This window comes from Acartia tonsa, chromosome 10 (assembly GCF_053477335.1).
Source record: "Acartia tonsa isolate MP-2025a chromosome 10, ASM5347733v1, whole genome shotgun sequence".
Lineage (NCBI taxonomy): Eukaryota > Metazoa > Arthropoda > Copepoda > Calanoida > Acartiidae > Acartia > Acartia tonsa.
Window position 1 is genome coordinate 3,130,543 of NC_137269.1, and position 23,464 is coordinate 3,154,006.

Sequence of the window (23,464 nt, forward strand, 5' to 3'; positions counted from 1 at the left end):
GTGCTGGATAGGCACATCCAAGGAAAGAACGACAGAATTGTAAACTTAATTGGGCGTGAGTTGCAAACACCCCCCCCCCCCACGCAGACCTGGGTTTTAAAAATTTCGCTACATCTGAAAGCCATCATTCTTGTTATAACTTTTATAAATATTTTTGTATGTACTTTATATACTTTCTTCAAAGATATTTTAAGCAATATTAAAATATCAAATACTTAACTTTAAAAATATTGTTAAGAGGTTTATTTGTTTATTTTAAAAATAGTTTTTATGTGATTTTTATACATTAATATCTGGTATCATCTTGAAAGCTAAGATTAGTGTTATTAAACAAGGATGACAACATCCCTAAAAGTGAAGCTTTAAAATCAGATGGAAGTACAATAGAGTGTCAGAAGTTAATAAGCAAAACATTAATTTGTAAGTCTAAATAATTTTGTACATTAATTGGTTGCAAAATTGCGTTATACAAGATGCATTAACAGGACATACTATCATTTTTAGGATTTGATTATAGAGATGTATCCCTTATATTACTGTACCTTGTTGTCCTAGGAATCATTAGTCCAAAAATCAGATGAATAGGATAATTAAATCATACCTACAGAGTTTTGTTGACAACAAGTTTAAAATCAGCATGTTTTAATGGACTTTCTGGTAACGACAATCGTATTTAAATGTTAAAGGATTTATTTATTTATAAATATAGAAATCTTCGCTTAAAAAAAAAGATATATTTAGAATTTATTAAAATATATTAAAAAGCTTGTTGATTTCACAATAGAATATAATTATTATGTAGTTATTATGCAGGGATCTAAAGAGATATGACATTGGCCGATAAATTAATGTATATCACAAATCATGATACAAAAATTACCCCCTCTGTAGGTTATTTTAAGTTGTTATAACGTTTGGACAAATCCAAGTTCAAGTAAAGTCCAAAAAGTTGCTAAGCCAGCGAATAAGAAAACTTTACTTTAAATCCTTGGGGACTAGTGTAATAAACAGCACAATGTCTCCTCCCTCCCAGTTATAACCAAGGTATAAAATCAAAGACTACAGAAAGGATAATTGGGAATAGTCCCTTTCGTGACATCGCACCTTAAGGGGCGATTTGTCGTATTTTTAAACTGGCTTTTTATAGGTTGTTTTAGGTTAGGTTAGGCTATATTGGGTTAGGTGATTGCCCCACAGGGTTAGAGCCCCCCGCAGGGGCTAGAAATAGGAGAAAACCTACTGTAATAAATACGAAGAATCGCCCCTTAAGGTGCGATGTCACGAAAGGGACTAAACCCCGATAATTTTGTTAATGATCATTGGGGATGTATTGTATTCAGGGATCTTTAGGGATAAGACAATGGACTAGTATATAACCATCAATAATGTTGAACAAAATTACCCCTTCTGTAGATTAAAAGATTTTTGACACCACACGTTTGGACTCAACCAATTAAAATTTACCAAAAGTGCTCAAAGTTCTTGAGCCGACGAATAAGATAACGTGTTTATAAAACTTTGGGTACCAGCATAATTTGTCTCCATTGTCCCCTCCCTGGGGATATGCATTACATTGTATTGATATTCTGTGTTGGGCTGAATACAATTTTACACAAAATTATCTATCCACGGAATTTTGACAAAGTTAGAACTAAAAGTTACCGCAAAATTTGCAGGGTGACCCAAAAAAAGATTATTATCCTTATGATAAAGTAACAGGATGTCTGTGTGTTTGTGTGTTTGTACCGAAGGATCTCGCTTACCGATGAACCGATCGGGTTCTCCTTAATAGGGTAGCTTCTCATAAGTCCCGGGAAGGTTTATAACTATTTTGGGGGAGGGTACCACCACCCTATCAGGAGAAATCGCCCCAAGAAAAAAATTACCCCTCCCGAAAAAGAGACTTGAACGAAACATAAACCAATTATTTCTGTAATTAGATATTTTAAATAAAAAAACATTCAAAGTGCCACTAGAGGCCTCTAGGGTCGTAGCCGCTAGTCCTTATGATAAAGTAACAGGATGTATGCTTGTCTGTACCAAAGAATCTTGCTGGACCAATATGGTTCTCCTCTACAGTGCAGCTCCTCATTGGTCCTGAGAAGTTTTATAGCTATTTTGGGGGAGGTTATCACCACCCTCCCAAGAGAAATCGACCATAGAAAAATCCCCCCCCACCAAAAAAATTACTATTTTTTAAAAACTAAAATGAAAAATGAGGGGCGAGATTGCCGACCCCCCTTAAAAAATCTTCCCTTACTTTTTCTCTTTAATCTAAAATGAAAAATTAGGATTTTTAATTCACCTCAAGTGCTTCTAGGGGCGTAGCCGCTAGTATTCAATATCAGATTATCCTATTACCAGGTATCTTAAGGGATAAGACAATGGACGATAAATTAATGTATAAAATTAATCCTATTGTAAATTAAACTTGAATAAGTTTAGACATTTTTAGTTAAACTAGCCAATTAAGATTTAATGAAATTTTTGGAGTCCATATTTTTAAAACTTTGTCTACTAGTTTATTTTTTAGTCCAATGTCCCCTCCCTCCCTGAATATTATATAAAGTTGTTAATTTATTTTTCAACCCCTACACTAATTGGGTTCTTCATTTACAGCCATTCAGAAATAAATTATAGTCTTTTAATGGGTTTTGGCTATTTTTCTCTTTTCTGAAGCACGCTTCTATATGCTAGGGGTTAATCCTCTAGTGTATTTTTTTAAAAATGTTTTACTTTTATATGAAAAAGTTAATGTTTTATTGGACACCCAGTCTATCTATCCATGTTTAGTTAAATTTTGAAAGTTAGCTGAAACATAAATATTCTAACCCTAACTATCTTAAAACTAACTTGTTAAATACCCCTCCCTCTTTCTATAGGGTTCTGTCGAATGTTGAAATTGTCCTATTGGTTTTAAACATTGTATGATAATTCCAGTAACAGTTAGGTACAACTTGTAAAGTGTATTCACTCTATAATCGTTACCAGAAAGTCTATAAGTCCACTTAGAAAATGCTGATTTTTAACTTTTTTTGACAATATTTTAGAACTTAGGTGAATTCTTAAAAAACTTTTGCCTCACTAAAATCAGTGAGGCTAGCTAAAAATTTAGAGGGGATAATTTTACCTCACTAAAATTTTAGTGAGGCAAACTGATTTTAGTGGGGCAAAAGTTTTTTAAAGAATTCACCTCTGTTCTATTGATTTCAAATTTTGCATGATGATTTCTTTAACAGTTAGGAACGATTTAAAAAGCGAAGAAGCTCCATAATCGTTACTATAAAGTCCGCACGTCTGTTTGAAAAATATTGATATAATTATCCCCATCATCTGATTTTTGGAAAATGATTCCTATGACAGCAAGGTAGAATATCATAAGGGAAGCATCTCTTTTATTAAGTCCTAAAAATATATATGACCTTAAACAGTGTAAAATCATGACAAATAATAATTATTCCTTTCTAGATCAAAATTATTGGTTGAAAAGTTTGGACACTATTACCCAATTTTATAAATAAGATATTTTATTCTATAAAACATTGGGTACCAGTGTAATTAACAACAGTGAATTGTCCCCTCCCTCCATGTTTTATTTTTGTGCTAAGCCTAGTTGATGTATATAGTAAAGTTATAATAAAGTTTGTTTAAAATTGAATCCATCAATCCATCTTTACCAAGAATGGATTTCAATTTGCCCAGGGAGGGAGGGGAACATTGGCGTAGATATTATATTGGTACCCAAAGTTTAATAAATACAATTGCTCCTTAAATTAGGGTTGGGCCGGATATCCGGTCATTTTCAATATCCGGCCGGATACCGGATATCAAAACTATCCGATTACATGATATCCGGCTGATTTTTGACGCCGGATATCCGGTTATCCGGCCGGATATTCGGTAAATTGCCGGATATCAAACGTTGGCCAGATATCCTGCCAGAACCGGATATCCGGCATTAGAAATCAGCCGGATATCCGGTATCCGGCCAAAAAAGTATCCGGCCCAACCCTATTGCTCCTTTGATGGCTTAAAATCTTTAAGTTTTTTAATCTACAGAAGGGATATTTTTGTTTATCATAATGGGTATATACATCAATTTATCATCCATTGTTTTATTTTGTCTTTAAAGCCATTAGATAATACAGCTATAAGATAAAGGGGTAAAGTTCGTGTATTAATGATATCATATTTTTTTGTGGGGGGGAGGGGAGGGGTTGGCTTTCTGGGATGATATACATTCACCTAAAACTGAAAAATTTAAACTATATATGAAGATTCCCTGTAAAGGTGACCCAACCGGTCCAGTGGTTATGAAGTTCTTTTAGTACAGATATAATTACAATCAGACAGACATCCTGCTTTTTAATAAGGGGTAAAAATGGATATAGAAAACGTTGATTTTGTGGTAAGGGTATGTTTGTCGTTTATTAAGGTTGCTAATATAGTCCTCCGATATAGGTCAATACGTTTCTCCGTGGTCAAGGGAGGGGATGGTTAAAGTCAATAAGGGGTTAAGAGTAACATTATAGTAGCCAACTGTGAGAAACATTTTATCAAGCTATATCCACATATAATATATTCATTGTGCTAAAGATGTAACAAAAATAATGGATTTAATAACAGATCTATAGTACAGATGTCAAGATAACTACCTCGCACCCTTTTTCAATAACCCCTTTTGTCTGCTAGCAACTTGTTTTCTGCTACTTGGCTGTGTTAATATTCCCGTTGCCATTTGTTGATTTTTAAAAATTGAGAGTCGGCACAAGGTCATTGCGATAGGGAAATATAGTTATTTAACCCTTTCTCCCTCTAGTGTTTAACTCAAATAATTTAAAATTTGTTTAAGGTGTGAGGACCTTGCTGAAATCATATGGTTAAACCGACAACAAATAAGACAACTGGAAATGATTCAAGAAGGTTTAAACATACCTAGGTAATTATTTTTCCCAGTATTGCTTCGAAACCGAGTAATATCCGCTGGATTAGAACCAGTTCTCATCCATACGAAAAAAAACTATGTCTAGTATCGTATTACATAAAGTTTTCTACGAAAATAAAATGTACAATCATTGATTAAAACCATTTTAATACGATGCTAGAAATAACTATTATGATACCTATATAGAAGTCGACCACCCCCAATTTTTAATTTTAGTTTCAAAAAGAAAAAGTAAAAACAAATTTGTGAGGGGGGGGGAATATTTTTTTTAATGGGCAATTTTAGGGAGGGAGTAGTTATGAGAAACTTCACTGTAAAGGAGAACCATATCGGTTCAGCGGTTAGAAATACCCTTCGATACACAAAGAAAGACAGACATCCTGTTACTTTAATACAAGGATGTATATATTTTAGTCAGGAGAGTAATATGAATTTCCTACTCTAGCTGTTAGTGAGATCCTTTGGTACAGACATACATACAGACAGACAGTTAGACATCCTGTTACTTTACTACAAGAATTTATATATTTTAGTCAGGAGAGTAGTATGAACATCCTACCAGAGCTGTTAGAGATCCTTCGGTACAGACAGACATACATACATACATACAGACAGACAGACAGACAGACAGACAGACAGACAGACAGACAGACAGACATACAGACAGACAGACAGACAGACAGACAGACAGACAGACAGACAGACAACCTGTTACTTTTTTACAAGGATGTATATATTTTAGTCAGGAGAGTAGTATGAACATCCTACCCGAGCTGTCTGATGGTCTCAACGTCTTGTTAGATCAGCTTGTCAAAAGTTCTTTTGTCATTGAGAAGCAACCACCACAGGTAGAGAAGTACCCAGAGATTTTGTTTTAAACCTTGGGTACTTTCATAATATTATAATTGGTTTAAATTAGTCGTGTATAATTTTTTTAACCAATAATTTTAATCTATAGATGACGTAATTTTAATTAATTTATCTTCGATTGTCTTATCCCTTATATAATTGTTAAACCTTCTATAGTATTTTTTTTAGTCAAGAGATGGCAAATCAGACAAAATTATTCGAAATTTCTAGCAGATTAATATTTTTTTATATATTGTCAACAGATCTATAGTTTAGCTGTTTACACAGACAACTACCTCCCTTCCTTTTTCAAAGACCTTCTTCGTCTGCTTCTAAATTATTTTCTGCTACTTGGCTGTGTTAATATAAGCACCATAGCATTGATTGATTTTTAATGACCCAATAGAAAGGTTGCACAAGGGGGTTGCGATGGAGTTATTTAACCCTTTCTCCCTCTAGTGTTTTACTCTAATAAATAATGCGATAAATAACCATTAAGATATGTCTTCAAACTAAAGTAATCAATTAGATTGTTGTAACAAAACTACTCTACAATCAAAGGGTATTACTGTACAGTGTACGTCTATCTATCCGTTATTCCGTAAGTAGCTAAATTATTAAATACAGTAATTTGGGAGGTAGCAGTAAATGGTTTCGTGAATTTTTCTACAATTTTTTTATGATTAAATAACTATTCTAGCGAAGCTTTTCTATAATTAGGGTCGGTCCTTACGTCCGTCCGTACGTAACAGATTGCTTTTTTCGTTAATTAGGCATATTGGAATAGTCCTATCGATTTCAAACTTTGCATAGTGACTCCTGTTGTAGTTAGGTACGATTTAGAAGGCGTAGCAACTCTATAATCGTTACCAGAATGTCCGTACATCCATTTTAGACATGTTGACTTTTTAACTTTTTAAATAAAATTTTTGTTTGTGATATAATCATCCAATTTGTCTGATTTTTCGATTACTGGATCCTATTACAATAAGGTACAATAAAATAAGCGAAGCATCTCTATAATCAAGGCCTAAAATGTCGGTATGTCGTTTCAGAGCATCGCTTTTATGGATGTTGTCATCCTTGTTCTTTTAAAGATTAATGTTAAATTCTGATTCTATTACTATATTATTTTTTACTCAATTCTAACATAAAAGTAGTAAGATTTTTTGTTTATTAGTTAAGATGTCAATAATCCCTGAACCAATTAATCCCTGAGTTCTCCATTTTTGGAGAGTTTCACATAGGTCAGAGGATAGTTTTACACCATTTTTGAAATGAATCTTGTATTATGAAAGTTTAAGGCTATTTTCCAGACCCCATGAACCTTAAAAACTTGTTTAATTTAGGTATTGAAGACAAACACAAGATTTAGCGCGACAATACGTCTGTTGGTCGGTACTAAGCTGAATGTTCACATGTCTCCACCAGTGGTCACTGCCTCAATAATATCAGGTACTAACCAGGGAGAGTATCTGTCTGTCTGTCTGTCTGTCTATCCGTCTGTCTATCTGTCTATCCGTCTGTCTGTCTGTCTGTTGGTTGGTACTAAGCTGAATGTTCACATGTCTCCGCCAGTGGTCACTGCCTCAATTATATCAGTTACTAACCAGGGAGGGGTATCTGTCTATCTGTATGTCTGTCTATCCGTCTGTCTGTCTGTCTGTTTATCCGTCAGTCAGGGGTATCTGTCTGTCCGTCTGTCTGTCTGTCCGTCTATCAGTCTGTCTTTTGGTCGGTAAAAGCTGAATGTTCACCTGTGGTCATTGCTTCAATAATATTAGGTACATATCAGTCAGGGGTATCTGTCTGTCTGTCTATCTGTCTGTCTATTTGTCTACTGTATGTCTGTCTGTCTGTTGGTCAGTACAAAGCTGAATGTTCACATGTCTCCACCAGTGGTCACTGCCTCAATTATATCAGTTACTAACCAGGGAGGGGTATCTGTCTATCTGTTTGTATGTCTGTCTATCCGTCTGTCTGTTTGTCTGTTTATCCGTCAGTCAGGGGTATCTGTCTGTCTGTCCGTCTATCAGTCTGTCTTTTGGTCGGTAAAAGCTGAATGTTCACCTGTGGTCATTGCTTCAATAATATTAGGTACTAATCAGTCAGGGGTATCTGTCTGTCTGTCTATCTGTCTGTCTATTTGTCTATCTGTATGTCTGTCTGTCTGTTGGTCGGTACAAAGCTGAATGTTCATATGTCTACACCAGTGGTCACTGCCTCAATAATAACAGGAACAAACCAGGCAGGAGTATCTGTCTGCCTGTCTATATGTCTGTGTGTCTGTCTATCTGTCTGCCTGTCTGTCTGTTGGTCGGTACTAAGCTGAATGTTCACATATCTACCCTAGTGGTCACTGCTTCAATAATAGCAGGAACAAACCAGGCAGGGGTATCTGTCTGTCCGTCTATCTGTCTGTCTGTCTGTCCGTTTATCCGTCTATATGTCTGTCTTTATCTGAATATAATCCATGGCTCTTAAGGGATAAGACATGAAATGGTAAATTTATATAAACCTCCCATTAAGAAAGACAAAATTACCACTACTGTAGATTACTATTATTGTTGGAAAAGTTTTTGTCTAACCTAAACGATATAAAATAAAAGTCCCCAAAGTTTTTAAGCCAACGATTGTATCGATTATATTTATATAACTTTGGGACAGGGTACCGGTATTGAGCATCTACTCTTCAAATCAATTTATCAGTCCGTCTGTTTGAAAGTGTTCAATGTTTCAATATTGTAAATTTATATTTGAGGGCTGCGCTACTAATGAATATTACCATTCTTGTTTTATTATTACTTTACTTAGATTTAGTACCGAACCTACTCTATAATTTAGTATGTCTGTCCGTCAGTCAGTCCAGAGATTTTTTCGGCTGCTATTAAAGAAATACAGCTGATATTTTTGATTAAGATTGCTATGACATATGAACATCTAATCTTTACATTGTTATGTCCTTTTTTAAGGTTTTGTGATTTTCTTGGAGTCTTTGCAAATAATCTCTTTTTTTCTTTTTTACGAGAACTGAACATTGCCCCTTAACTCAAATTGTCTGTTTGTCCATTTCATGATTTTTTATGCTTCGCTACTTTTGGATGTTGTTATTTTTGTTCTATTGTTACTTTGCAATCGATATATACTCGGATAAATACTTGGAAGTTGCACCAGATTTTCATGTACCCTCTAATAAAGTGATACTCCCAGCTGGCTAAATTAACGATACTCCCTATCCACCCCCTTTACCTCTTCCCCTCCCTTTCTGCTGGATCAACGAACTGATCAATGAATGAGATCCATATTAGCTACCCAAATTTTTCCCTGTCTATTTATCCACGTATAATATATCTACAGGGTGTCCCTCGTAAACTGGTTTTTTTAAAACGCTTATTACTCCCTTAATATTTGAGCTATCTTAGTAAAATAAAAAGTATTTGGGAGCCTACTACTGACCATTTTATGGGGTAATGATGAAAAATCCACAAAATAAACAGGAAAAAATCTACGAGGTATTACATAGGAGGTTCATTTTATTGAATTAAGACTAACCCACAAGAAAATATTTGCTTTGTGAACTTTAAGATTAGTTAGGGTCCAAACGGCTGGTCGCTCAGACTTTCTAAGCACAAAAATAGAACAGGCTTGACATGGCATACCAGAAATTCTCAATATTCAAGAATCTGAAGTGTGATATAAGTGAACAATATGTAAAAATAGGCGTAATATTGATCTTCTTTGTTAATTTTTCATGTGAGCTTGCTTCAATTGCATACAAGAACCTGAAATATACCAGATTTTTTAATAAGACTACAATGCCAGTTCTTATAATGTCTAGAGTAAAACTTTGTGATCCACCGTTTGACCACCAGCTGCTTTAAAAGTTAACTAAGGCATATTTTTCTTGTGGATCAGTCTTATATTAACTAAAATCAGCCTGTTATGCATTACCTTGTAGATTTTTTTCTGTTAACTTTGCGGATTTTTCATCACTATATCATTGAATGGTCAGTAGTAGGCTTCCAAATACTTTTTATTTTACTAAGATAGCTCAAATATTAAGGGAGTAATAAGCGTTTTAAAAAAACAGTTTATGAGGGACACCCTGTATTTACTTTAAATATTAATATTGACTAATTAATAATTAGTAATCCGTAGAAATAATTAGTTTAATTATTAATAAAAAAATACCGAAAAAATATTAATAATTGTACTGACATAAATTGATAGAATAAAAACATAAATAAAGTGAGTTTTTATCAGTTTTTTGTTAGGGGGATAAATTTAACACATCCAAAAGAAATGGCCCTGGACGAAATTATAGAAGATTTTTTTATTTCATGCAGGGAGGGAGGCATAGAGTGGGAGTGGGATGATTACCCACCAAAAACTTGAAAACCTCTCAGTAAATACACCTCAAACTTTTTAAAATTCAGTAGATTACCCCCCTCATAAATAAAAAGCTTTGACGTCTCTCGAGGGCGGAAAAGGATATTTGGCTGTATATTAACTTATTCCCAAAGTTCTTTAATTACGTTCACTTTTGGCTCTTTCCAAACTTTTTCACAAATAATATTAATATACAGAAGGGGTAAAACTATTAATCATAATTGAGGGTGTATTTTAATTTCCTTGTACCTTAAGATCCCATATAAGACTATACCAGGAGAGTAAATCACCACTTATATGAAAATTATATTCCAGTATGGCTTCGTAACCGATTAATATCCGCTGGATTAGAACCGGTTCTAGGCCATACTTAAAAATCATGTATCATATCGTATTATGTCCAGTTTTCCAAGATTAAAAAATGTACAATCGTAATATTAAAACCAGTTTTATATCCGCAAAAAGCTGTTATTATACAATGCGATGAATAATTGTTACTAATTTTTTTATTTTAGAATCTCAAGCAAATTCTTTACTAAGAGCGGGACACTCAAAGAAGAATAGGTAACTATCTATCTATCTCTCTATCTAACTCTCTGTTTGTCTGTCTGTTTGAATAAAATTTTTTACTAAGAGCGGGACCTTTAAAGAAGAGTAGGTAAACATAAGTTTTGATGTTAATTTATGCATTTCTAACTTAAACAAAGCATTTACAGTGTATACTGGCCTCTCATTGGTCAACATTATTTGTATGACTCCATTTTTGTGGTTCCACTTAACGCTGCCTCCTATCTATCTATCTATCTATCTATCTATCTATCTATCTATCTATCTATCTATCTATCTATCTATCTATCTATCTATCTATCTATCTATCTATCTATCTATCTATCTATCTATCTATCTATCTATCTATCTATCTATCTATCTATCTATCTATCTATCTATCTATCTATCTATCTATCTATCTATCTATCTATCTATCTATCTATCTATCTATCTATCGATCTATCTATCTATCTATCTATCTATCTATCTATCTATTTATCTATCTATCTATCTATCTATCTAACTATCTATTTATATATTTATCTATTTATCTATCTATCTATCTATCTATCTATCTATCTATCCATCTATCCATCTATCTATCTATCTATCTATCTATCTATCTATCTATCTATCTATCTATCTATCTATCTATCTATCTATCTATCTATCTATCTATCTATCTATCTATCTATCTATCTATCTATCTATCTATCTATCTATCTATCTATCTATCTATCTATCTATCTATCTATCGATCTATCTATCTATCTATCTATCTATCTATCTATCTATTTATCTATCTATCTATCTATCTATCTAACTATCTATTTATATATTTATCTATTTATCTATCTATCTATCTATCTATCTATCTATCTATCCATCTATCCATCTATCTATCTATCTATCTATCTATCTATCTATCTATCTATCTATCTATCTATCTATCTATCTATCTATCTATCTATATATCTATCTATCTATCTATCTATCTATCTATCTATCTATCTATCTATCTATCTATCGATCTATCTATCTATCTATCTATCTATCTATCTATCTATCTATCTATTTATCTATCTATCTATCTATCTATCTAACTATCTATTTATATATTTATCTATTTATCTATCTATATTTCTATCTATCTATCTATCTATCTATCTATCTATCTATCTATCTATCTATCTATCTATCTATCTATCTATCTATCTATCTATCTATCTATCTATCTATTTATCTATCTATCTATCTAGATCCGAGTATAGTTCTGGAGACATAGTAAATAATAAACAAACCATGGAATATCATCAGGAATTTTTTACAAATATTAATTTTTCAAAAACGCAAAAGTAAAACAATGTCTGTCCGTCCGTCTGTCTGTCTGTCCTTCTGAAGGTTTGATTGGTTGGTTCCTAAAGTTAAGGTCCAAACGTTACAACAACTAATTGTGATCTGCAGAACATATAATTTTGTGTTAAATATCCGTAATTCAATTTATCGACCATTTTCCTATCCCTGTAGATCCCTGGGCTGCTTATTGATTAGAATAGTTTTAAAATAAATATTTGGCAGTTTCCCCTGAAGTGTTCAGTCGAGCACCAACTATGAAGGGGGGGGAGGTTGTTTCTTAATTTTAGATTTTTTACTTTGGGTGAGGTTAGGTTATATTAGGTGCAGGGCAGCCCCGCGGGGTAAAACAAGATAAAAACTATGCCCCCCCCCCTCAAATTTTTTATATAAGAGTGGGGAGAGGGGGGGGGAGGTGCTCGGTAGGCACTTTTAGGGAAAGTATTTATTACTCTCCACGTTTTAACCAGGGATCGGAAGCCTCACGTAAGCCGCGCATAAGCCTCAGTTTTAAACCTGCTTGTGAGCAGAAAAAAAAATTTCAGAAAGAAGGATTGTCTGCTAAAGAGCCGTTTTATACATCCAGCTGAATTTTATAGTGATAAAATCACGATTTCACTGAGGCTTACACGCGGCTTACGTGAGGCTTCCGATCCCTGGTTTTAACGTTGGTTTTGAAAAAATCACTTATAAATGATTTTAAACTTGTAAAAATTATCAGAGCTTTGGCCAAGCAACAGGACAACTTTCAGTTTCTTTTAGGTAATGTATTATAAAAGTAGCGTAGCTACTCTATATATAAGGGTTTTTCCGTACGTCGCAGGGTCAAAATTATTTGATCAAAATATACATCAGTTTGATCAAAAATATTTAGACAAACGCTTGCTATAGTTGTTTATTGCTAATAGGAGTGAAAAACTATTTTCTTCTAGTGTCTTATCCCTTAAGATCCCTGTAAACATTATTATATGTCCCTAAAAAATTAAGCTGTCTGTTCTATCTGTCAATATGTATGTATGTATATCTGTCTGTCTGTCTTTCAGTCTGTTCTATCTATTTATCTATATGCATTTCTGTCTGCATAACTGTCTATTTGTCTATCAATCTGTCTGTCTGTCTGTTTTTATGTCTATCTGTCGTTTTGTCTTTCAGTTTGTTCTATCTATATATCTGTCTGTATTTCTGTATGTCTAACTCTTCTATCTATTTTTTTTGTCTCTGTTTGTCTGTCTGTTTGTCCTTTCTATCTATATCAACTGTTTAGAAATATGTCCCTAAACAAAATCAATCTGTCTGTATTTTCTATTTATCTGTTTGTCTTTTGTCTGTCTATCTATTCTATCTGTCTATCTATCTATCTATATCAACTGTGTAGAAACATTTTCTTAAGGGAATTAATCGGTTTATCTATCTTACTGTCTGGCTATCTGTTCTATCTATCTAACTGTCTGTCTGTCCTATCTATCTATGTGTCTGCCTGTTCTAACTTTCTATCTATCTATATCAACCACTGTTTAGAAACATGTCCCTAAAGAAGATCAATATGTCTGTCTATCTTTCTCTCTGTCTGTTCTAGTTATCTGTTTGTCTTTTGTTTGTCTGTATGTTCTATCTGTCTATCTATCTATCTATATCAACTGTGTAGAAACATGTTCTTTAGGGAATTAATCGGTCTATCTATCTCTCTGTCTGGCTGTCTGTTCTATCTATCTAATTGTCTGTCTGTCTATCGTTTTATCTAACTATCTATCTATATGAACCACGCACTGTATAGAAACATGTCCCTAAAGAAGATCAAGAGAGCAGAGAAGAAAGGAACAGAGTCTGTCCTATCTATCTATCTGTCTGTCTGTCTGTCTGTCCTATCTCTCTATATAAACCACTGTTTAGAAACATGTCCCTAAAGAAGATCAAGAGAGCAGAGAAGAAAGGAACAGAGTCGGTCATGGATGAGAAGTTTGCCCTACTCTTCTGGTCAGAGTTCTCTATAGGCAACGGAGAATTTCATTATCAGGTACAGAAACAGACAGACAGACAGACAGATAGATAGATATATAGATAGATAGGTAGATAGATAGATAGAAAAGTTTGCTCTGTTTTTCTGGTCTGAGTTCTCTATAGGCAACGGTGAATTTCATTATCAGGTACATAGATAGACAGACGGACAGACAGATAGATAGATCGATAGACAGACAGACAGACAGACAGACAGATAGATATAAAGATATATAGAAAAGTTTGCTCTGCCCTTCTGGTCTGAGTTATCTATAGGCAACGAAGAATTTCATTATCAGGTAAACTGACAGACAGACAGACAGACATACAGATAGATCGATAGACAGACAGACAGACAGACAGACAGATAGATATATAGATAGATAGAAAAGTTTGCTCTGCCCTTCTGGTCTGAGTTATCTATAGGCAACGGAGAATTTCATTATCAGGTACATAGATAGACAGACGGACAGACAGATAGATAGATCGATAGACAGACAGACAGACAGACAGACAGACAGACAGATAGATATAAAGATATATAGAAAAGTTTGCTCTGCCCTTCTGGTCTGAGTTATCTATAGGCAACGAAGAATTTCATTATCAGGTAAACTGACAGACAGACAGACAGACATACAGATAGATCGATAGACAGACAGACAGACAGACAGACAGACAGACAGATAGATATATAGATAGATAGAAAAGTTTGCCCTGCCCTTCTGGTCTGAGTTCTCTATAGGCAACGGAGAATTTCATTATCAGGTAAATAAACAGGCAGACGGACAGACAGATAGTTAGACAGTTAGATAGATAGATAGAAAAGTTTGCTCTGCTCTTCTGGTCAGAGTTCTCTAAAGACAACGGAGAATTTCATTATCAGGTAAATAAACAGGCAGACGGACAGACAGATAGTTAGACAGTTAGATAGATAGATAGAAAAGTTTGCTCTGCTCTTCTGGTCTGAGTTCTCTATAGGCAACGGAGAATTTCATTATCAGGTAAATAAACAGGCAGACGGACAGACAGACAGACAAATAGACAGATATATAGACAGATAGATAGACAGATATATAGACAGATAGATAGACAGATAGACAAATAGACAGATAGATAGATATATAGATAGAAAGATAGACATGGGAATCTGCACCAAAAATTTTGGCTTTATACCTTAAATAGAAGCCGAGAAAATCACATAAACCCATCCTTGTTTGATTCTAAAGATTGAATATTACATATGTCTAAATATCTAAATCTGTGATAATTAAATTTTATTTCGTTAGAATTTAATATACAGAATAATATGAAAATGAATAATTTACTAAATATAGTAAAATTATAAACATTTATATAAAATTGTGAGGGATATAGGCTGCATACTTTGTAATTAAGAAAATAATAACGCATGATTAAAGACATTATAAATGTTCCAAAGCTTCCTATATGCCCAGGAAAGGTTTATAACTATTTTGGGAAGAGTAACGTCGCCCTCCCCCATAAAAATGCCAAACAAGTATTTCAAAGTATCGCGGGATGCCTCTAGGGGCGAATTAATACAATTCATATCCATAAAAGTAATTATTTTATTGTTCTATAAATCATAATTTTACGAAACTGTATACATTCTTTGAATGATAATATCATTGAAATAATAATATTTTAGATTTGAGATTAAACAGGGAGTGAGGGAACATTGGGCTGTTTATTGCACTAATCCCCAAAGTTTTTTTATTCGTTGGCTCATTAACTTTGGGAACTTTTAATAGATCTTAATTGGTTGTGTTATTTAGTTGAGTGTCCCAACTTTTCTACCACTAATCTAAATCTAAAGAAGGGGTAATTTTGTGTATAATGATTGGGGATGTACATCAATTTATCGGCAATTGTTGTATCACTGTTGATCCCTAAGATTAAAGGAATAAATAAATTATATCATAATTAAATGTTTTTCTTAATAATAATTTCTACAAATATAGGGATAGGTATATGAATTTAAAATTTATCCCCACAACAAATTCTGCCTTGGGTACCAAGAAAAAAAGGTTGTAGAGTACCTTTTAGGGTCAGAAACGTTATACAAACGGACAAACGGACATATATTTAGCCATACCACCTTAACACCTTAACCATAAAGCAGTTATATAATTATTAGGGTTGGGCCGGATATCCGGCCATTTTTCAATATCTGGCCGGATACCGAATATTGAAACTATCCAGCCGGATATCCGGCAATATAATCTCTTATATTATACTACAAAAATCCCTACTTCTATATTTTAAATGGCTGTTAACATGCTTATTTAAATGAATATTTTACATTAGAAATATCAAAAAATGATTTTTGGCGGCGGCAGTGGTACTTGGCAGCTGCCAGCCGTCGCAGCCGGCAGTCGGCAGCTAAACGGCAGCCGATTTTTATGAAGAATTTTTTTGCTACTTCAATATGCGTTGGCCGCATATCCGGCATTACCCTAATAAATATCAATTTTGTGTTTACCACCCTCCCCCCCTCAAACTAAAAAAAATACATTAGATTACCACCGGAATATTTGAAAACTCTCATTTTATCGCCCTGAAAACAAAAGCTTAGGCGTGCATGTAATGGTAGTATTTGTTTAGGTGTGTGCTCCCTCTCTCCCAGTGGTGGTTATTGTCCATGGAAATCAGGTACCAAATAATACTAAAACATATATTTAGGTAACAGGATGTTTTCAGTGTGTGTTTGTCTGTAGCGTAGGATCTTACTAACCGCAGAACTTATATGAAACTTTGGCTATAGTCAGTTTGGTGACATCGCTCCTTGATTTAACTTCTTTGCAGTTAAGCTTCTTATAAGACAATTTTTTACCCTTCTTTTTTAAACTAAAACTGAAAATGCGACCGAAATAAAAGAAGATTTGTACTCTCGTACCAAAAACTGTACAATATTTCAATTAATAACATATCCGGATTGTTCTTTCGCTGTTTTCAAGTGTGCCGTCATAAAAATCCATCTATTTTTAGGGGTGTCCTTTCCAACTTCTCCTCTCATCCCTCCTTTATAGACGTATTTTTATGACGTCACACATGACACTTTAAGCTTTCTCGATTATACTAATATGATTATATTGAAGACTAGCGGCTACGCCCCTAGAGGCCTCTAGTGGCATTTAAATGTTTTTTTTATTTTAAATATCTAATTTGAGAAATAATTTGTCTATGGTCAATCAGCTGTTAAATTCATGTATCTACGCAGCGCAACAACGCTACGTAGAGACATTCATACGCTAGCGACACTATGCGGCAGGAATATTTCAATTTTTTCGATTTTATAGTGAATTCTCTTGGGAGGGTGGTGGTACCCTCCCCCAAAATAGTTATAAACCTTCCCAGGACCTATGAGAATCTACCCTGTTAAGGAGAACCCGATCGGTTCAGCGGTAAGCGAGATCCTTCGGTACAGACACACAGACACACAAACAAACATCCTGTTACTTTAGTATAAGGATATATATTGTAGGAGCCGCACGCCTGGGCCACCATACTGTGGGACAATCCCCTCCCTCCCTCCATGTAAATAATTATTATTGTTATGCCAGGAGCCCCACGCCTGGACCACCATACTGTGGGACAATATCCCCTCCCTCCCTCCATGTAAATAATTATTATTGTTATGCTAGGAGCCGCACGCCTGGGCCACCATACTGTGGGACAATGCTTTTGCTGAGTGGGGCAGACAACCCTTCGTTGTTCCAGAAAAAGTTCCTTGGCTTCAGGTCAGTATGCGCAAATATTTCTGGCGGTGGTTTCCCTCAAATTCCCTAGTTGAGCACAGAACCCCCCTCCTCATCCCACATATATTATAATATTGAAAATAAAGAGGGTGGAAGGGTTATATTTTTTGTTTGTTTGTAAATTACTTTAGATTTGGTTAGGTTAGGTTAAATTAGGTTCTTGGTAGCCCCTTTCTTTTAACGGAAGGATAAAAAACTTCCCTATCCCCCCCAAAAAATAAAGATATTACTTACTTTTACCTTTTAAATCTAAAATATAAAGTTAAGGGTTGATATGACTTATCCCCCCTCCCTCCTCTCCCTCATGTGCCCCTAGAGATGTCTTAATAAAATAATAATATTAGTAAACTTTTAAGGTTGCCAACACATTAAATACAAAGTTTAAAGCTTCTTGTGGCCGCGGACTTACAGATGAAAACCTTAAATTTTTGGCCGGCAAAGCTTTTAGGTAAGATCTTTTCCATACCATTTTCCTGGAGACTAGCAGGATTTTTCTTGGAAGCCTGCAGGATTATACCTGGAGACCTACAGGATCATACCTGGAACATTTAATTGGTGAGACAGATATATGTTACTTAAGATTAGTTTTAGATTGTACCTGGCTTTACCAGCAAGGATTGTCATTTGAGGTTGATATGTCGTATGTTATTGTTAAATTTGAGATTGTTCATCCAGATTCTCTATATTTCTCGATTTTCATTCGAATCCGGTGGATAGGAACCGGTTCTCATCCATACAAAAAAACTATGTCTAGCATTGTATTATATCAAGCTTTCTACGAATATAAAATGTACAATCAAAAGATTAAACCAGTTTTTTAGCCGGTGCCTTCGGCACCTCGGGGCTAAAAAAACTAGTTTAATCTTATAATTGTACTTTCTATATCCGCGGAAAGCCGTTTATAAAACGATGCAAGAAATAACTATTATTGTATTTTCCATGAAACTTAATAATTGGATAAAATCACAAATTCATGTTTTATTTGTTAAAATATTTGTAATAGTATTATATTTACTAGCAGCTTCGCCCCTTCCTCTAGGGGTTTTGCCCCAAGAGGTTTTATCAGACTAATTTTTCGTGTTTTAGATTTTAAAGAAAATTTTTAAAAATATTTTTTTTGAAGGGGGGTATTTTTAATTTTTTGGGGGGGTTATGGGTGTCCCACCCCCCAAGATATTAGTTATAAACCTTCCCGGGACCTATAAGAAGCTACCCTGTAAAGGATAACCCGATTGGTTCGGCGGTTAGCGAGATCCTTCGCTACAAACAAACAGACAGACAGACATCGTTCTACTTTGTATTATAGATAGAGAATTTCTAAGGGATTTAAATGGACAAAACAATTGATTTTCCTCACCAATGATGATAAATAAAACTACCCCTTTTCTTATATTATCATTACTTGAAAAGTTTAAACAGTTATAAATTGAACCAGCCAATCAGGATTTAATGAAAGTACCCAAATTTTTCAAGCCAACTAATGAGAAACCGTGTTTCTTAAATTTTGGGGCCTAGTATAATTAACAATCCAATGTCTCTCCCTGGAAATTATAAAGAATATCATGAACTAGAGTTGGCTCGATATAACTATCTCCCTATTGGCTAGTTTTCTATACATATCTATTTCTCAATAAATCTATTTTCCTCACCCGGCATCACTATCTAAAAGAAAGTAAATATTTAATAATTTAAATGATTTTAAAAAGATTTTTTAAATTATATTTTTTTCTTTACATTACCATCACCAAAGGGTTAATGATGATGATTACAATTTTAGTTTAATATTTGAACACACAAAATGTCGCCACAATCGAATTCTTTTAAAACTAAGTTTTCTTAGATTTACTATATAATAAATTTAAGTTTTCTGTTTTATGAATAGAAATCAAATACTTCAATGTTATTCAAATGGCAACATGAATTTAAAAAACTGAAATAATGATGCTAAAAGTAGAATAATGGGTCTTATCGTTCTGGTCAATGAGAATTTAATAGGGATTATCGGAGCACTATGAGTTTTTAACATTCTTTACTTGGAGAATTCGAGCTCATATATAGACGTTTATTTCCTATATAGATCTGTCATGGATCTTGATGCAATACAACAGGCCGTTTTGTACATGTTAAAAATTAGAATATTTCATTAAATAAAAGTAATCGCAAATATACTTAGTAAATGATGTAAAATATTTTATTTGGTTAAAAACTGCAAAGGTCAAAATCTGTATAAATCTATAAAAAAAACAATATTCTAAAAAAACAGATCATTTAAACGAAATTAGCTTAATCCACAGACAGGCAAAGTAACTTGATGTCCGAATAAACTCGTTAACCGATATGGTTCTCCTTTATAATGTAGTTTCTCATAGGTACTGGGATTCGCTGCTATTGGATGTAATCATGATTGATTGTGTAATGGATTCATTATTTCTTGGATTTTACACCAAACTATCATGAACTCTAATAAAGTAAAACTTGTAGCTGGCGAAAATAACGACAACCCTCCCTTCCCTTTACCCAATCCCCACCTACGAACTAACCAAAATTTTGACAAAAGGAATAGCTACCTAAATTGATGGCAATTTATCCACGTATATAATACATCCATTGATGATACTTATATTTCTTTTTAGTTTTCGTAATCTAAGTTACAACACTGACTATTCGAATCTGATGATCACCTGGTCGCAGTTCTGCAAGGAGCCCCTGCCAGACAGGTAAACTTTTTATCATATTTAATACCAGAAAACAAAGATTACTTCATTCATTTTGAATACAGGAATATGCCTTACAATATATTTTTACTGATGTCTGATTGGTTATTGATTGGCGGCATTTTGTAATGAATGTTCTTGTATTCATTTGAAACTGATTAATAACCTCTGGATTAGAACCGGTTCTAAGCAACACTTAAAAATCATGTATAGAATAGTATTATATGCAGCTTTCTATGAATGTAAAATGAGTCAAAAGATTAAAACCAGCTCTAATCTTAAAATTATACATTTTTTATCCGCAGAACGCTGTTTCTCGTATTCATTTGAATCCAGTGGATAGAAACCGGTTCTCATCCATATGAAAAAACTATGTCTAGCATTGTTTTATATCCAGCTTTCTACAATTATAAAAGTGTACAATCATAAGATTTAAACCAGTTTTTTTAGCCGTGCCTTTGGCATCTCAGGGCCCAAAAACTGGTTTTAAACTTAAAATTGTACATTTTTTATCTGCGGAATGCTGTTTATAACAAGATGTTGTAAAATGTTCCTTGAATTATTATTTCACAACAAAAACTCTATTAATTTTAAAAATATATTTAATTTTAGTATTTTGTTGGTCAAATTTAACTTTTGAAAGTTTATATACACATTTATTTCATCCATGTGATAATACAACTTTAAATTCTCAAATTTCTGAATTTGCCGTTAAAACAAACCAATGATGTGTCTCCTCATCAAAATCGAACCAATAATACGCAGGTAATTACACAAGGAGACACATAATTGGTTCATTTTAGCGGTAAATACATAAATTTGGAAATTCAAAATTAGATCATATCATCCATGTATTAGTGTTGTTATATAATTTAGTTAAAATTTCAAATTAGCACCAAAAATTTCATAATTTTATATTTTAGAAATTAAATCCTTATATTTTACAAGTGCTTGCTATTTGAAAAAGAATTATATAAATATGTACATTTATACTTAGAATTTTAGTATATCTTGATAGTGACATTTGTATTAAAATCAGAATTTATGGGTGTACTAACCTGATATTTTAGGAGTTTCCATTTTGGGAATGGTTTTACACAGTTATAAACCTAACCTCCATTATTTAGGAGCTTCCCTTTTTGGAATGGTTCTATGCAGTAATGAAACTAATCTCTATATTTAAGGAGCTTTACATTTTGGGAATGGTTCTACGCAGTGATGAAACTAATCTCTATATTAAGGAGCTTCACATTTTGGGAATGGTTCTATGGAGTAATGAAACTAACCTCCATATTTTAGGAGCTTCATATTTTTGGATTGGTTCTACGCAGTGATGAAACTGATCTCTATATTTTAGGAGCTTCACATTTTGGGGATGGTTCTACGGAGTAATGAAACTAATCTCTATATTTTAGGAGCTTCACTTTTTGGGAATGGTTCTACGCAGTAATGAAACTAACGAAGGAAGATCTCAGAGCTATGTGGATGGATGGGTATGTTGTAGCTGTTTATGGGGCCCTAGCCAAATGGGGATAGATGTCACCGCATTTGACTTATGTGTTCTATTGACGTCATAGAAGAGGGAAAGATGAAATGAAGGGGGGAAGAAACCCCCTAGAAAAGAGATGGGGGATAGGGTATTTTATGACGTCAATTGAAAAGGAACGTCAAAAGGGGTGACATCTATCCCTATTTTGCTAGGGCGCTATAGACGGGTATGTTTTGTTATGAAAAAATCAATCTTCAATTTATTCTTCTTCATTTTTAAAACCGGACAAATTAACTTTAAATATTATATTGTCTTTTGGTAAAAGTTCATAAAAATTAATAATAAAAATGATACATATAAAAAAACGAAAAATCTTTTTTTGTTTATTGGTGAAACTATATTATAAGTATATTTTCTCTCTTAATTACCTCTTAGGGCTTTGCCCCAAGAGTATTTTTAGATTTAAAAAGAAAAAAAAATTCGGGGAGAGAATTTTTCATTTTTTCAGGGGTGTGGGGTGTCCCTCCCACAAGAAAATGGCTTAAAATCGCCACAGGACCAGTAGGGACAATTCCTAGAGAGTAGAGCCCAGACAGACACTTACTTACACTAGACAGACAGACATCGTTCTACTTTGTATTATGTATAATTATTTTCAGGGCACTTCTTGGTTTTGTATCTAGACAACAAGCTGAAGAATATTTACAGGTAATCAACAGGGAGGAAGGGATGGAGGGGACATTGGACTGTAAATTACACATACTGTCCAAATTTATTTCACAGATATATGGAAGAAATCACTTTAGGTTTTCTTATTAGGCTAGTTCCATGTATTTGTATGCAAGAAATGTAAAAAAAATCCGAACTGTTCCTTCTTGAGAGAAAATGCGGAAAATGCTTATTTCATCAACTTTACTTTGTCATTTAAATTAGTCAGTTTTTTTGTCTGAAGCTTAAGATTAGAATAATTACTATCTTAAATGTAAGCCCCTAAACTCAGGGGTACATCTGTTTTAAAAGTAGTAAGGTCTTTTGCCTGAAGCTTTATAATTGTCTTAGGTTGGTTTCAGTATATTTTCTGATTTCCTCACCTTCCCTCAAAAAGATTAACTTATAACTTATTGTACATAACTTTATATCTATAATACAAAGTAGAACGATGTCTGTCTGTTTGTTTGTAGCGAAGGATCTCGCTAACCGCTGAACCGATCTGGTTCTCCTTTACAGGGTAGGTTTATAACTATTTACTTGGGGGGTGGGACACCCCCAACCCCCCAAAAAATGAAAAGTATATAATATTTACAGTATGGCGTTCAAACCGATTGACATTCACTGGATTAGAACCGGTTCTCAGCCATACTGAAAATCATATATAATATCGTATGAAAGACAATTTTCCACAAAT

At 33.8% G+C, this 23,464-nt stretch overlaps 1 protein-coding gene across 1 annotated transcript in view; it reads left to right on the plus strand.

The window, feature by feature from the left end:
* LOC145329188 (signal transducer and activator of transcription 5B-like) overlaps positions 1-23,464 on the plus strand; it is a 116,082-nt gene that overhangs the window by 82,608 nt on the left and 10,010 nt on the right. Inside the window, exons 15-27 of the mRNA XM_080173229.1 lie at positions 4,853-4,939; positions 5,688-5,793; positions 7,144-7,249; positions 10,699-10,747; positions 11,992-12,044; positions 12,802-12,847; positions 13,976-14,099; positions 16,703-16,750; positions 17,743-17,838; positions 18,213-18,304; positions 20,490-20,573; positions 21,986-22,063; positions 22,719-22,767. Of these exons, the coding sequence (XP_080029355.1) occupies positions 4,853-4,939; positions 5,688-5,793; positions 7,144-7,249; positions 10,699-10,747; positions 11,992-12,044; positions 12,802-12,847; positions 13,976-14,099; positions 16,703-16,750; positions 17,743-17,838; positions 18,213-18,304; positions 20,490-20,573; positions 21,986-22,063; positions 22,719-22,767 (1,018 nt within the window). The remainder of the gene's footprint in view (positions 1-4,852; positions 4,940-5,687; positions 5,794-7,143; positions 7,250-10,698; positions 10,748-11,991; positions 12,045-12,801; positions 12,848-13,975; positions 14,100-16,702; positions 16,751-17,742; positions 17,839-18,212; positions 18,305-20,489; positions 20,574-21,985; positions 22,064-22,718; positions 22,768-23,464) is intronic.